This window comes from Ailuropoda melanoleuca, chromosome 2 (assembly GCF_002007445.2).
Source record: "Ailuropoda melanoleuca isolate Jingjing chromosome 2, ASM200744v2, whole genome shotgun sequence".
Taxonomy (NCBI): Eukaryota; Metazoa; Chordata; class Mammalia; order Carnivora; family Ursidae; genus Ailuropoda; species Ailuropoda melanoleuca.
In genome coordinates this window covers 162,586,059-162,600,450 of record NC_048219.1, presented here as the reverse complement: position 1 = coordinate 162,600,450, position 14,392 = coordinate 162,586,059, and the positions used below count along the sequence as shown (strand labels likewise).

The 14,392-nt window shown below is 37.8% G+C and overlaps 1 protein-coding gene across 2 annotated transcripts in view; it reads left to right on the top strand.

Moving 5' to 3' along the window:
- Positions 1 to 4,322: 4,322 nt before the first annotated feature.
- RFTN2 (raftlin family member 2) overlaps positions 4,323 to 14,392 on the top strand; it is a 64,596-nt gene continuing 54,526 nt past the window's right edge. For both annotated transcript variants that reach the window (XM_011225949.3, XM_019800485.2), the window contains exon 1: positions 4,323 to 4,975. In XM_011225949.3, the coding sequence (XP_011224251.1) occupies positions 4,837 to 4,975 (139 nt within the window). In that variant the 5' untranslated portion in view covers positions 4,323 to 4,836. The remainder of the gene's footprint in view (positions 4,976 to 14,392) is intronic.

Sequence of the window (14,392 nt, the reverse complement as noted above, 5' to 3'; positions counted from 1 at the left end):
TATGGAAAGTGGAGCAATCAAATTCTCTATACAAGTTACAATAGGTAACAGCAAATATTCTTTGAGTACTTAGTAGATATGCTCTATTTGATCCAGTAGTTTAGAAAGGAAAGTGAACAATAGGTTCTGGAGGGTATGTACATGTAGCACCCTCCAGAACTTGAGACAAATCCAGGCTAAATGTCTAAGAAATCAAGTTTTCCAGTAACTCTCCAAGGCCCCCACCCCACCCCTTTATAGATGCGATCAGTTCTTTAGCACACAAATATGCTAGTTTTTCTCCTGTTGTTTTTTTTTTAAGATTTTATTTCTTTATTTGCCTGAGAGCGAGCGCGGGAGAGAGAAAGAGTGAGAGTACAAGCCCGGGGAGCAGCAGGCAGAGGGAGAAGCTAGCAGAGGGAGAAGCAGGCTCCCTGCTGAGCAAGAAGCCCAATGCAGGACTCGTTCCCAGGACCATGGGATCATGACCTGAGCCGAAGGCAGACACTCAACCAACTGAGCCACCAAGGCGCCCCTAAAAAAAATTTTTTTAAAGAATAATAATACTGTGAACTGTGGGACATTGAAAAATTATACAGCCATTAAAAATTTTTAAATATGTAATGTTGAGAAGTCAGACTACAGAACAAAATAAAAAGTCAAAATAAAATCTTAGGCTATGCAACTATTAAGTATGTACGAGTGTGGCATTTCTAATCATTAAAGAAATCCTTTAAAGAAGGGTTTATTCATTAAAGAAAATCATTAAAGAAAGCCTTTGTTAAATAAGTAGTGCTTTCAGTAGGTCATTAGTTACTTAGGAAATTTGACTGCATTATGAAACTAACAGTGCATTAGTTAAAACTCAATGTTGGCCTGCTAGCTTGTGAATTCTGGAGAACATAAACTGGCTTTTTCATGTTTGTGTCCACATGTGCCCTACATATATAGTCGGTGCTCCATAAAAACTAGTCGAATTATTGTTGAATTTACTTCTTTGGATCAGGGTGACATAAAGTTACTGTTATGCAAAAACATTGTAGGGAATGGATTGGATGATACATAACTACATAACTATCTCTTAGAAGCTTTAAAACTTTAGTGAACTTAGGTGATCCAGACTTGAGTAGAACTGTAAGAATAACTTGCTACCAGTTATGGAGAATGTTTTCATAAGGTTCATTCATTCATTCAAGGACTAAGTGAGCCCATAATAGAACACAGACAAGAATTGATAATATTTCTTCATCATATCCAGCCTCATAAGAGCCTGCACTTGGGGAAACGTTATTTGCAATACAGAACTGAAAGCTGTCCCTGAAATCTAGAATTGTCACCAAACATATATAATTCCATACAGAAAATATGACCAATGTTGGCAAACATTTATTCCAAAAATTTACCCTAATTGCTACAAGTACTCAATATATGACAAACCTTGGGAAACATGATTGGTAAAAAATTACCTATGGAAACAAATGTGGTCATGACAGTTGGATATCAGGGTAGGAGAAACTGACTTCAATCCATATTTTACCCTTTATATTACAACTGCCAGATGCATCAGAGTTAAACAAGAAGTAAGGGTGGGGGGCACCTGAGTGGCGCAGTCGTTAAGCATCTGCCTTCGGCTCAGGGAGTGATCCTGGAGTTCTGGGATCGAGCCCTTCGTCAGGCTCTTATGCTGGGAGCCTGCTTCTTTCTCTCCCACTCCTCCTGCTTGTGTTCCCTCTCTCACTGGCTGTCTCTCTCTCTGTCAAATGAATAAATAAAATCTTAAAAAAAATTTTAAAAAAAAGAAGTAAGGGTGGGATGAATAGGAGGAGCACAGACTTTAAGGACAGTGAAACTATTCTGTACGGTACTGTAATGGTGGATACATATATTTCTCAAAACCCACAGAATGGACAACACCAAGAGTGAATCATGATGTAAACTATGGATTCTGGGTGATACTGATGTGCCAAAATTTTAATTTTGTTGGATTTTGGAGAGAAAAATGGAAGTGATGTTTCAATTATGAACTAAAGTATCTGTAGTTTCTTTTACTAAAGATTTAAAAAATATATTTAAGGACATAATGATGTACCATATTCATTCATTTGTTAAGTCATCTGTGCTCAATTGGACTACTGCAATACTCTCCTGACTGGGTCTCCCTCCATTCTTGATCCATTAAAACCATTTTCCTCAAGGCAGCCATAGTGATTCATCAAAAATACAAAGTGATGTTACTTGCCTACTTCAAACTACTCCTTTGATTTTTCCACTTGATTATGTAATTCTCCCTTGTTGCCTACAAATAAAGTTCAAATTTCCTTTGTATGGTATATAAGACCCATTACAACGTAGCTCTTACCTCTCTTACAGCTTAGTCTTGTTTCAAATTTTATGTTCTAGCAATTTGCAACTGCTTCACGTTCTTTCAAGTTCATGCCATACTGTTCATGATTCTGTGACATTGCTCAAGTTCTTCCCTTTCCTTGGCACACGCTCCCCAACTTTATCTGTCTAATGCATATTCATCCTTCAATACAGCTCAAATGTCATCCTCCAAACTGAGTTAGAGGCCCCTTCTTGGGTTTCTGTTGCATCCTGTGCATACTTCTATCTCATCAGCTACAAAATCGTATTGAAATTATATGTTTATAAGTCTGTCATCTCCATTAAACCATGAGTATTTTTAGGGCGGAAGCCATGGTTAGTCATCTCGTATACCAGCCAGCATCTAGTTCAGTGCCTGGAATACAGCAGGCACTTAGTAAATACAACGAGTACTTAATAAGTCATCTTCCAGGTAACGCAGCAGGGACTAGTGAACTTCATATATTCAATTCCTGACACCCAGGAGCTCACAGACCACCATACAAAAGAAGACATGAGAAATGACAGGCATGAAAGCACTTGAATAGTCAAATGAATCACATTGGGTGAGAGTCGCCTGTCTTTTTAGTCAAACTGAAATCACTTACCATCATCCATGCTCATCCATGAGAATGAAGGACCATGGAATTTTCTTCTGTTAAAATCACTTCTGAGAAGTATACTATTTAAAGACAAGTAGGCAGAAGGAAGAGACAAGAGATCATAATGATCTACAAACTAATCCATCTCCCCCACCCCCCGTTTTTTTTTTAAAGATTTATTATTTATTTGAGAAAGAGAGAGAGGCAGAGGGAGAGGGATAAGCAGGCTCCCTGGAGCCCAATGTGGGGCTCGATCCCAGGACCCTGGGATCATGACCTACGCCAAAGGCAGACACTTAACCGGCAAAGCCACCCAGGCACCCTTCCCACCCCCCCTTTTGAGAGTTTTCATATGTACTCTTCAATGTAATTGAAAAATCTTTACAGGCTTATGTTCTCTAGACTCTGAAATGTGATTAGGTTTATTTTGTAAATAATGGGAGTGGTGGCAGAATCACTTCCTCCCTATTACTATTCTCAACACTATTTTATAATGGAGACACATTAACAAATTTATTTTGTGCTATTAGCCAAGTATAGTGTTAAGATATGAGATAAGATTATCTCATTCAACCTATTTCATAACAAGCCAATGAAGTAATTACTATTATTAACTCCATTTTGTAGGGGAGGAAATTGAAACTTGAAGAGGTCAAGTAACTTGCCCAAGATCTGTGGTAAGCATTAGAAACAGGATTTGAAGCCAGGCAGTCTGATTCCAGGACTCACAGTTTTGATGAGTGCACCATACTACCTGAGCTGTACATGGTAAAATGCAGTAAACACTCATTACAACGGTCCATTATAAATTGTTCTTGACTTCAGGTAAATGGCAATTTATAACACTGAATGAATTAAGTTGCCAGTTTTGTTGCCTTTTTTTTTTTTTTGTAATTAAGAATACTTTGGGACCTGTAAAAGTGTTAATAGTTACTCTCATAAGCTGCCTAATTGTAGAGTATTTTAAACTTAAGAATGTTGGGGAAACTAATTACCCACATAACCGTCTCCTTTGCAATTAAATATTTTTATTAAAATATTGCAATATAATTTTTTAATATTTGGCAGTTTTCATTAGTATATGATTTTTCCAGCGGAAAGAGTCTTCCTGTGGAAAGAAATCCTCAAAAGTGCTTCCTAAAGACTAAAGGGTTTGTTTAAAAAACAAAACAAAACAAAAAAACTACTTTTCTCCTTTTACACTCCAGAAACAGTTTCCTCCTAAAGCTGACTTCCTTTCTGGAAATGATTTTTTGTTTCCAACCATGTTGAGAATCCTTTTTTTTTTCATTCCTTCTCTCTCTCTTATTCTTTCTCTTTCTCCCTCCCTTCCTCCCTCCTTTTGCTTTTCTGGTAATAGCAGAGAGGAAGGAGGGGGTGGGCACAGGAAAGAGGGAAAAGAGAAAACAGAGAAAGAATTCCATGCCACTGTGCCTGAATATATCTTTTACTTGTAGATAATTCCATCCGAGTTGCACTTTTGCCTTTTATTTCCGTTTTTGGACACCTCTTTTATCATCCAGCCAACTGGGACAGACAAAGCACTGTTGGTGCCCTGAGCGACAGAACTCTGGTAGGGGGCTGGCTGTAAATTGACGTGGCATGGAAATTCTCCGCTAAGTTGTAGCAGCTTGCGTGTTTCTCCTAAAACCAAGCCCAGCCTCCCAGAGCTGTAGCTTAATCATCATGGGTTCAACGACTTTACAGAAAAATGGATAGAAAAAGTCTTCAGCTCCTTTCTTTGGACTCATATGTTTTCTTTTTGACTATCTATGGTTTAGCTGAAAAAATCAAAGCAGTTAAGTCTGTAACTTTCTTTTTGCAGCTTAAACAAGAGAATTTGCTGCTCTCCCTCCCCTATCCTGCAATTTAATTCCTTACAGATTTTGCCATGGGGTGCGGACTTAGAAAGCTAGAAGACCCTGATGATAGCAGCCCTGGAAAAATATTTTCTACCCTGAAGAGACCGCAAGTGGAAACAAAGACAGAATTTGCTTACGAATATGTATTGCTGGATTTTACTTTACAAGGTAATTTTTGCTTCTATTTTATTTGCTAAATGAAATCTTTCAAAGTGAAGGCACTAGTTTTTTTAAGTGTTGCTTTTGAATTTTTAAACTATTCTTAACAGATTGTATAACTCTAACAATAATCCTTTTTTCTTTATTATATTTTGAAGATTTTTGTTTTGTTTGCTTCATTTTTTGTAATATGGCTCATTTGTACTTTATAAAATTAGAAAAATGCTTGGAATTATTTCTTTCATTTTTAAATCAAATGCATATTTGTAGAAGGATAGATAAAAATGTTTGATTTCCCAGCCAAATAGCTATAGCCTCAATGACAGTTTGGGTATTGAAAAAGATCTGAAAGTCACAAGAAGGTAGCATGTTGGGAATATGATTTGTATCGTGTGGAAGAGTATTTGCTAAGATAATTCTGAGGTTTTCCACTATGTAAAATGTTGTGATTGTTCTAGTCATTTGATATTTTTGACCAAGCTAAACTTGAAGTTTGAAAATATAGTTAAAAAAAGAAGAAAAAAGATAGTCTTCTGTAAGACACTTCCTTTGCTTGGTGCCCCGTCCCTAACAGAGAAACTCCCTGTTCCAGAAAGTTGGAAAAACAAATAAACAAGCCCAGATGGCAGCCCTGTGGAAGGAACAGAGGCAGCTCAAACTCACAAATACTTTGCCTCACTTCTTTTGGAAACTTTAGAGTATACAACTGCATGGATAGAACTGAGTTTTTAAAAAGCAGAACAATAGCTTTAATTATGGGTACTGAAAATGAAATTTAGAATGTCTTGCTTGCTGTTAGAATTTCCAGATATCAGTATTTTAAGTTCTTATTACAAAGTTACACTTTTCATTCTAATAAGGTATACATTGTATCAGTTAATAGAAAGCTAACACTAAATAAATTATCATGATGGATATTAATTTCTTTTCAACTTAAACACAAATTCTCCATTTTTTGGTTTGTTCTGTGAACAGTGCATCTTTGTGCTGGAAGCAGCAGCCCGTTTTTCTTTGTCAAAAATTGAGCTAGCCAGCAAGCAAACTCCCTTCCGGAGACATACAGAAAATCTGTACATATACTTTCAAAATATCCACATTTCTATTTTTATCTAAGGCTAAGGCTACCAAAGGAAAAAAAAATGTCAATAATCTTAATTTTATTTTTAATTATAAAAGTTTCAAGTGGATTAAGATAATAGTAATAATCAGAGAACTAACCAATCATGTGAATCTTTTCTATACTTTTTCAAAAAGCATCATTTGAGAAATATTTGTGATGTGGTGCTATGTTTGCTCCATTGATTGTTCTTATCAATTATTTTTAGGACAAGTTTTTGTAAATCCATAGGACACAAACACATACTTTCCTTAACCTTAAAACCTTGTCTACTCATAAACTCGAAGCCAGAGCCATCTTGCTCTGCACTTTAAGAACTGGGGCGCTACCCACCATAGGCTCACAGGGCTTACACACTGACGTTGTTTAATGGCAAAAAATTGACTTTTTTTCTGATTTATTGCCTTCTAACCATGTTAACAATCTCAAACAAATATGTATAAATGCAGTCATGCTTGAATCAGAAACACCTACAGCTTTCTTCAGAAGTCATTTTGGTTTTGTGATTATCAGAAGCACTTCTCTCTGTGAAGGGAGTATAATCGCTGTCTCCACTCTAGGTGTTTGGAGGAGGTAACAGAGTGTTACACTACGAAGTGTAAGTATGGGCCCAGACTGAGAATGTCAGCATGGAAAGCAGGCACATATTTTAAAGTTGCATCTGGTTCCTATTTGGTTGAGGCGCCTCGTCTCCTGGTGCCCCTTTCTGTCCAATTCTTCCACATTTTTTTTTGTTGGTTTTGTTTTGTTTTTGCCTTTGCCTTTGCTTCAGAAGCCAAGACTCTGTATCCCCCCCAACTGCACAAACCACCTGTCTTTATTCTGTTCTCTGACCTCTACCTGCCACTCCAGTGGACAGAGCAATGAGTCCGGGGGTGGGGGAGTGAGCTGGAACTCGCCAGCCCTCTATTTAGCACTGGCAGTTCTGTCCTGGGATTGCTGTAAGTGGGGAAGAGTGGTGCCTCCTGCCTCTCCGTGGCCACTGTGAGCAACCTTTCTGGAACCAGACCCGTCTGGTGACAGCTGTGTGTGCTCATGATCAGCCTGTCTCTTACCTTGTTTTCCTCCGGTTTTTCCAAACAGGGGACATGAGACAGAGAGTAAAGTCTCAGTGGGGCAAGAGGAGGAGGCCCTTTGAAATTCCCAGTGCCCCGGGTTAGGATAGCTAATTATCCTAAACTATTTATTTATTTTCCATTCTCTATTTCTCTCCCTCTCTCTCCCACTCTCTCTCTTTCTCTCTCTCTCTGCTTCCCCGCGCTTTTTTTGGAAGGGTGGGCAGGGGGATTTTGAGCCATTATTTACGTCTCCATGGGAGAAATAATAGCATAGTCATTAAGCACATAATACTCTGGAATCAAAGTTCCTGGATTCTGAATCTAGGCTCTTTCACTCTCTAACTGTGGCAGGTTTATAAATGTTGCTACATCTCAGTTTCCCCATCTGAAAAAGAAGGGTTCTGATAATGCTTACATAATAGAGTTGTTTTGAGGATTAAAGAGGATAATACAAGATAATCCACTTAATAAAAGTTAACTATTATTATCCGTCCTGGCTTTATGCCAGGTCTACCAACTGCCTAGTGAGATTTGGGTACAATTTTTGTGATAAATTTTCTGGATTATTGTATAGTGATCTATGAATGTGTATTTATGAGTGTGTATGAGTGTATATATGAGCGTGTTACAGAATTTCTTAATGAATAATTAAATTAACTCTGCAAATGATCCAAAAGTGTTAGTTTCATCCTTAAAGCCCAGAAAAGAATCTGAATAACAATAGCCTTAAGGATTTTTAAAGCACATACAGCTTTAAGATTAAAAGAGTTTTTACAATACTAAAAACCCAACAGAAGGACAGATGGTAGCTTTGAATTTCTAGTAAAATTATGTAAAATACATTAAGTAAAATTTTGCTGGCCTCTAACTTGCTCTCGTATTATTAAAACAAGAAATCCTCATTGTTTTTTACCACCACTGTTAACAGCAATCAATACATATGACATATGTATTCTACAGAAGATGCTGATAAGTACTGGAAATACAAAGAGGAATAAGACAGTTTCTGCCCTCAAGTATTTTATATTCTAAATGGTCAAACTGGACAAGATCATGAACTCCTCAAGGTCAGGAATTATATCTTAACCACCTTTGTATCCCCTGTGTCTAGCACAGTGCTTGGCACATGAACAATGGCCAATAAGTTTTGTTGAATTAATGAATAAAAAATTACAATACAAGATACAAGAGGTGTCAGAAAAAGGAAAAATCAATTTTGAATAGGATCAGTTGGAACTGAAACTAGGACTTTCACTGACCCTGAAGAACAAATAGGGCTTATTAGTTAGAAAAAGATTAAGAGGTTGAGGCATATTCAAGGACTATTGACTAGAGCAGTGAGCTAACAGGGGTTTGTTGGAGAAAGGGAGAAAATGAGGTTGGAAATAAATGGAGTATGAAATGCTGTGACCTGACTAAGGAAGGATTCCTTGATTCTACGGGAATTAAGTAGCTGTAAAGGCTTTTGAATGACTAGTCAATAGATATGGACAAGTATTTTTAGAAGATGAATGTGAGATTGAGTGGTTAGAGATGGAAGTAAGGACATTTATTTAGAAGGCTTCTTGTACTGGTCAAGGCTACAAGGGGACAATTAGGGCATGCATGTGGGGGACAGCAATAGGATGGAATGCAAGGGGCAAATATAACACACATTATGAAGAAGGAATTTACTATCTTGTGGCTGGCTGGATATGAAGAGACAGAAAGAATGAGGAATCCAGGATGACTTCCTGCTTCTGAGTAAGTGTGTAACTGAGCCTGAGTAACTGTGGAAATAATGATGCCTCCTACAGTAGGAAGGGCGTCCCAAAGAGAGTCAGTGTGTGGTGAAAAAGCAGTTCCATCACAGGCATGTTGCATTTGAGGTGGCAGTGGACAGCCTACAGATACATAGGGACTGCTTCTATAAGAGACTCTTACAGATACATACCTGGAGATGGTGATTTCCAGGAGGAATTGACATAGGTAAAGTCTTGAAGAGAGGGAATGTGGGAAGAGCATAAGCATCTTGGGCTGAGTTGTCAGGCATATTTAGCCATCTTGAGGACAATTCAACAAAAATGACAGAGAATGAAGACAGTCAGGACTATATAGCACCAGAGAACACAAAAAGCAAGAAGTGGTCAGTAATTTTAAATGGTAGAGAACTTTTAAGAATGAAGTTGCAGCACTGAAGAGAATTCATTAAAGAATCAACAAGCAGTGAATGAAGGATCAGAAACGAGGGAAGGAAGGGAAAGGGAGAAGGAAGAGAGAAAGGAAGGGTGGGTCCAACTAAATTTTCTGTATCTGTTCGAGTCTAATAAGTTCATGAGCATTTCCTCAAACAGTCAAAAGTGATTAAATTTACTCAGGCATCAGTGTAATCCCTGTCATAGTGCCTAGCCCAAATTCCTATCAGGTGATAAAACCTATACAGGGAGTTCCATTATGTTTGAAATGGTGAGATATTTGGTTTAGAAGAAGAATAAAACCTGACAAATTCAGACTATTGTGGAAGAGAAAGATCCCAATCTGAATTGGGAGAGAAGAGAATCTCTGAAAATAGCATACAGTTGATCCACTTAAATACTGACATTGAGAGAAAATGCATATATATTTATATTGACAATGTAATTTATATTTTCTATCCTACACATACTTCTTATACCTGGGTGGACATTTACTCATCCATTGAACTAATATTTATTGAGTACCTACTGAGCTAAGAGCTAGGATACAAAGATAAATAAAGCCTAGTCCCTGCTCTTTATGAACCCGCACCCTAGTGAGCATCCTACTGAGGGACACTCAGTTACAATGTGTACATTATACACTATGATAACAGGCTATGCTGGAAGTGTGAGGGTTATAGAAGCAGAAAAAAGAGCACCTCTACCTGATTGGTGGGATCCAAAAAGATTCCTTAAAAGAAGAGTCACCTCAATCTGAGATGTAAAGAATGAGTGGAACTTTGACAAAGGTTTGTATCCAGAATAGAGAAAATGTAATTGCAAATTGATAAAAGAAAAAACAAAAAACCCAACAGAAAAACACACAAGGAATCTGGACAGGCACTTCACAAAACAGTCAATCCAAATGGTCAGTGGACATATGAAACTGCTCAACCTTACTAGTAACCAGGAAAATGCATGTTAAAACCACAGTGAGATACCACTGTAAATCATCCAAAATGGCTAAAAGTTTAAAAGACTGCTAATACCACATTAGTAAACTGGTACAACCATTTGGAGGCGGGGGATGCTTTAGCATTATCTGGTTAGCTGAAGATATACCCACTATAAATATGTGCACATGGGTACCGTGAAGCACATGCAAGAATGTTCAGAGAAGTTTTATTTATAATAACCCAAAAGTATGAACAACACAGAAATCCAAGACAAAAGATTAGAAAAACAAATTGTGGTATACTCACACAATGGAACAGTACACTGCAAAAGTCAGCAAACTCTTTCTGTAAGGGGCCAGATAGTAAATACTTCAGTCTTTGCAAGCCATGTGGTCTCCATCACAATTACTCAGCTCTGCCATTGTAGTACCAACATACCATATGTTAAAATGTAAGCCATGGGCAGTACTTTGCCAACCTTGACTGTACTGCAATGAAAATGAATAAACTTAAAATACACAAGCTACACAAGACAAATCTCACAGGCATAATGTTGAGTGAAAGAAACAGACACCAGGGGCACCTGGCTGGCTCAGTCAATAGAGTCCGCGACTCTTGATCTTGGGGTTGTGAGTTCAAGCCCCATGCTGTGTGTAGAGATTACTTAAAAAAAATAAAAATAAAAAAATCTTAAAAAACAAAAAAGACAGAGAAGTGTATGCCCTATGATTCCATTTATATAAAACAAAAAATAGGCAAAACTGAACTATAGTGTTTAAGACTGCATTCTTGGATAGTAGACTAAAAAGAAGAGAAAGGAAATGATAACCATAAATTTCAAGATAGTACAGAGAGGGAAAGGGGGATTGTGATTGGAAAGGGCAAAATGGGAAGCTTCTGGAGTGCCTGCCATGTTCTGATTTTTTAACAGATGGTGGTTACCCAAGTGCTGTCAGTGTTAAGGATGTTTTGTTTGTTTTTTTATGTTAGTTACATTTCTACCCCTATCTAAAAATCTTTAAAAGATTTTAAAATAAGACGAAGTAAGAAGTATGGGTAAGGCAAACAAGGCAGAAAGACAAGACATACAGACACGGAAAATAAGAAAATTTCATGGTCTGTCCAGGAACCACAAATAAAACAGAATGGATGGAGAGCAGCACAGGAAGGAGGCAGCAGTGAAACATAAGGCTGCAAGAGTCTGAAATGGTCATAATTTGATCTTTCATATATCTGCCTATAATAATGAACCATGTAGTTCAACAGAGTTTTAGCATATTTAAAACTACAGTTACTTTACTTCAATTAAATATATTAATGTGTGACTACAAAAATGGCAGTTTTCATTGGAAACATAAAAGATTATGTGATTTGGATATTGTTGATATAGCAGTTCATACTGCTAAATAATTTTAAGCATTTTGATAAGTAGATATTCCTTTTAATATCCATACATTAAATTGCTTAACAATTTATTATAGTCCAAAAGCTTTAGCCTACCTCATGTCTGAATTTTCACAAATTCTTAACATGACCAAAATCAACGAAGTTTTACTTTCTTGTAGGTACTAAAGTGTATGGCTGTGGAGTCATCTTGCCTGGTTTAATCACAGCCTTACCACTTACTGGCAATTTGGGCAAGTTACCAAATCTCTCTCTTCCTGAGTTTCCTCATCTGAGAACAATGATAGTATCTACCTTATGGAGTTTTGTAAGGGTTAATTAAGATGAGGCATGTAAAGCATTTTGCATAGTGTCTGGCCCAAAATAGGCACTTGGTATATGTTACTTATTATTTTTTACTATAATTGCTAAATATATATGGCAAATGAGTCTATTCCCTTTTGAAAATATGGTGAAATTTCTTGCCAGTGTTTGTACATTGTATGTTTATCTGAGGAAACAATGTTTCGTAAATATTTCAAAAACACATACCAATCTTCAGAAGTAAATTTGTGGAAGGAACATATATATATGTCTTGGACAGTTTTCATAGAGTTACTTCATCAGAGCAAAGCTTTTGGCATTGAGCAAGTTCTTAGCTTTATACTGGAAGGTGAATCTATTTCTAAAATTTGATCTTTGTCTATGAAGCTTTTAAGCAAATTAGCATTAAAAGTCTATCGACCTTTTATTTTAGAAACTATGAGGATAAACAATAGACTGTTGCTTGACCTTCAGTATGTTTCAATTTTAATCATAAAAATACACTTTGCATTCATACAGTTTTCAAAGCAATTACAAAATACTTTCTTTCATCAGTAATTCACAATAGTCGTGTAAGGTATAATAAAGCATTTATAAATCATATAGCATCAACTTAACAGCACCATTTGTTCCTTCTCCCAAAGAGCTGAGAAAGGACTGATGGCGGCTGGGGAGCTAGGAGGAGGAAGACGGATGGCTTGCAGCTGCTGCTAACCGCCCCGTGCTGTTCAAATTCTAGCCAAAACAACTACCACCTCCCCCTGAATTTCCTGGTTTCAAAAGTAATAGAGCCAAGGGGCACCTGGCTGGCTCACTCAGAAGAGCACGTGACTCTTGATCTCAGGGTTATGAGTTCAAGTCCCATGTTGGGTGTAGAGATTACTTAAAATCTTTTTTAAAAAGTAATTTAAAGAATAACAACAACAAAAAAGTAATTGAGCCTCTGATATTACTGCCCCAGTATAAGGACACCAAATCAAAGGAAGACATCAAATCAGAGGCTTGGCCTCAAACACCAAGCCTGTTGTGGAGGAGTAATTACTCACTCTGGTCAGCACTAATGAAAATTCCTCACTCTGTGCGCTCACCTCTCCCCTTCCTCACATCTCTCAGCTGAATCAGGCTTCTAGTCTCTTTTCAGCACAGTTTAAAACATTAGTGAGAATCAAGGGAATTATATGAAGGGAAGTTCTCATAAAAATTCCTGGATTTACTTTTCCTCCTTTTGCTCCTGGGTTTACTTTTCTTGAATGACACTGGCATGTTTAAAGCAAGTCCCAATGTCAGATAAGGACAATTTGTTAAAAGAGTGAACCCCAGTCCTTCTATCACCATCCTTCTCCTCTTCCCACTAATGAAGATTTGGATCACTTTTTCTGTGTCCTAGGATGCTGAACACAGTCTAATGTGATCTAGATGGCCTGGCCTGGACCTGAGCAGGCTCCAGTCAGCAGAGTCCCTTGTGTGATCTACAGTAGAAGTTGCAGACCAAGGAGATAATAGGCCATATTCAGCCTTCAGACAGGTCTCACTTGGTGTGTACAGAATTAAAACATTTGAACTAACTGTCACCTTTTAAAATTGGCAAATATTACGTAAGAATCTGGATTTGGGGGTCTTCTTAAAAATAACAAGATCCAATAACAACTGGGCCCACATGCTTATATGGCAGCCCTGAGCCAGAGCTCCTGCTCTCTTTGGACAAGGTTCTGAGTCTTTTCTAGGTCCCACAGCCTCCTCCAGAACAGGTCCTTTCTTCATTTTTATCAGCCTGGTGCCTTCAGGCACTTGAGCCTGGGACTCATGGCAGTGGGTCAGTGAGTTAGGAAGCCCTGATCTGGAGCATGAGCTCAGGGGCGCCCAATCTACAGCGTGAGTTGGGACATGAGATCTAGAGCATGCATGAGGGCCTCTGCTCTAGAATGTGAGTTAGGGACCTCTAGAATTCTGCAGGTTGGCAGCCAGGCCATGTTTTTGGAATAAACCCAAATCTCTACAATGATCTTCTTCCTGGAGATTTTTTTAAATCAATGATGACTTATCTCTGAAGACAACTTCATCTGAAGCTCTCTTTCCTGAACTGGACCACCAACAGACAGGCACACCCCTGGTCCTGAGTGTTTACTTTCTGCCAGGCACTAGGCTCATATTTTATGTTACTATTGAGCAACTCAATGAAGTTACTACTATTATTTATCTTTGTCTCAGAGAGGCAACGTAGCTTGTTTCAGATCTAGTAAATGGCATAATCATGATTTGAACCCAGGTGATTTGCTTCAAGAGCCTAGCGCTCTTAGTAAAATACTGTATTGCGCCTCCTTCCAGAGGAGAGGACCTCATTTATCTAACAAAGCAGGCAACAGTTGTATAGCACACACTGCATGCCAGATACTTTCCAGGAACAAATATTAATTTATTTAATCCTTCTGACA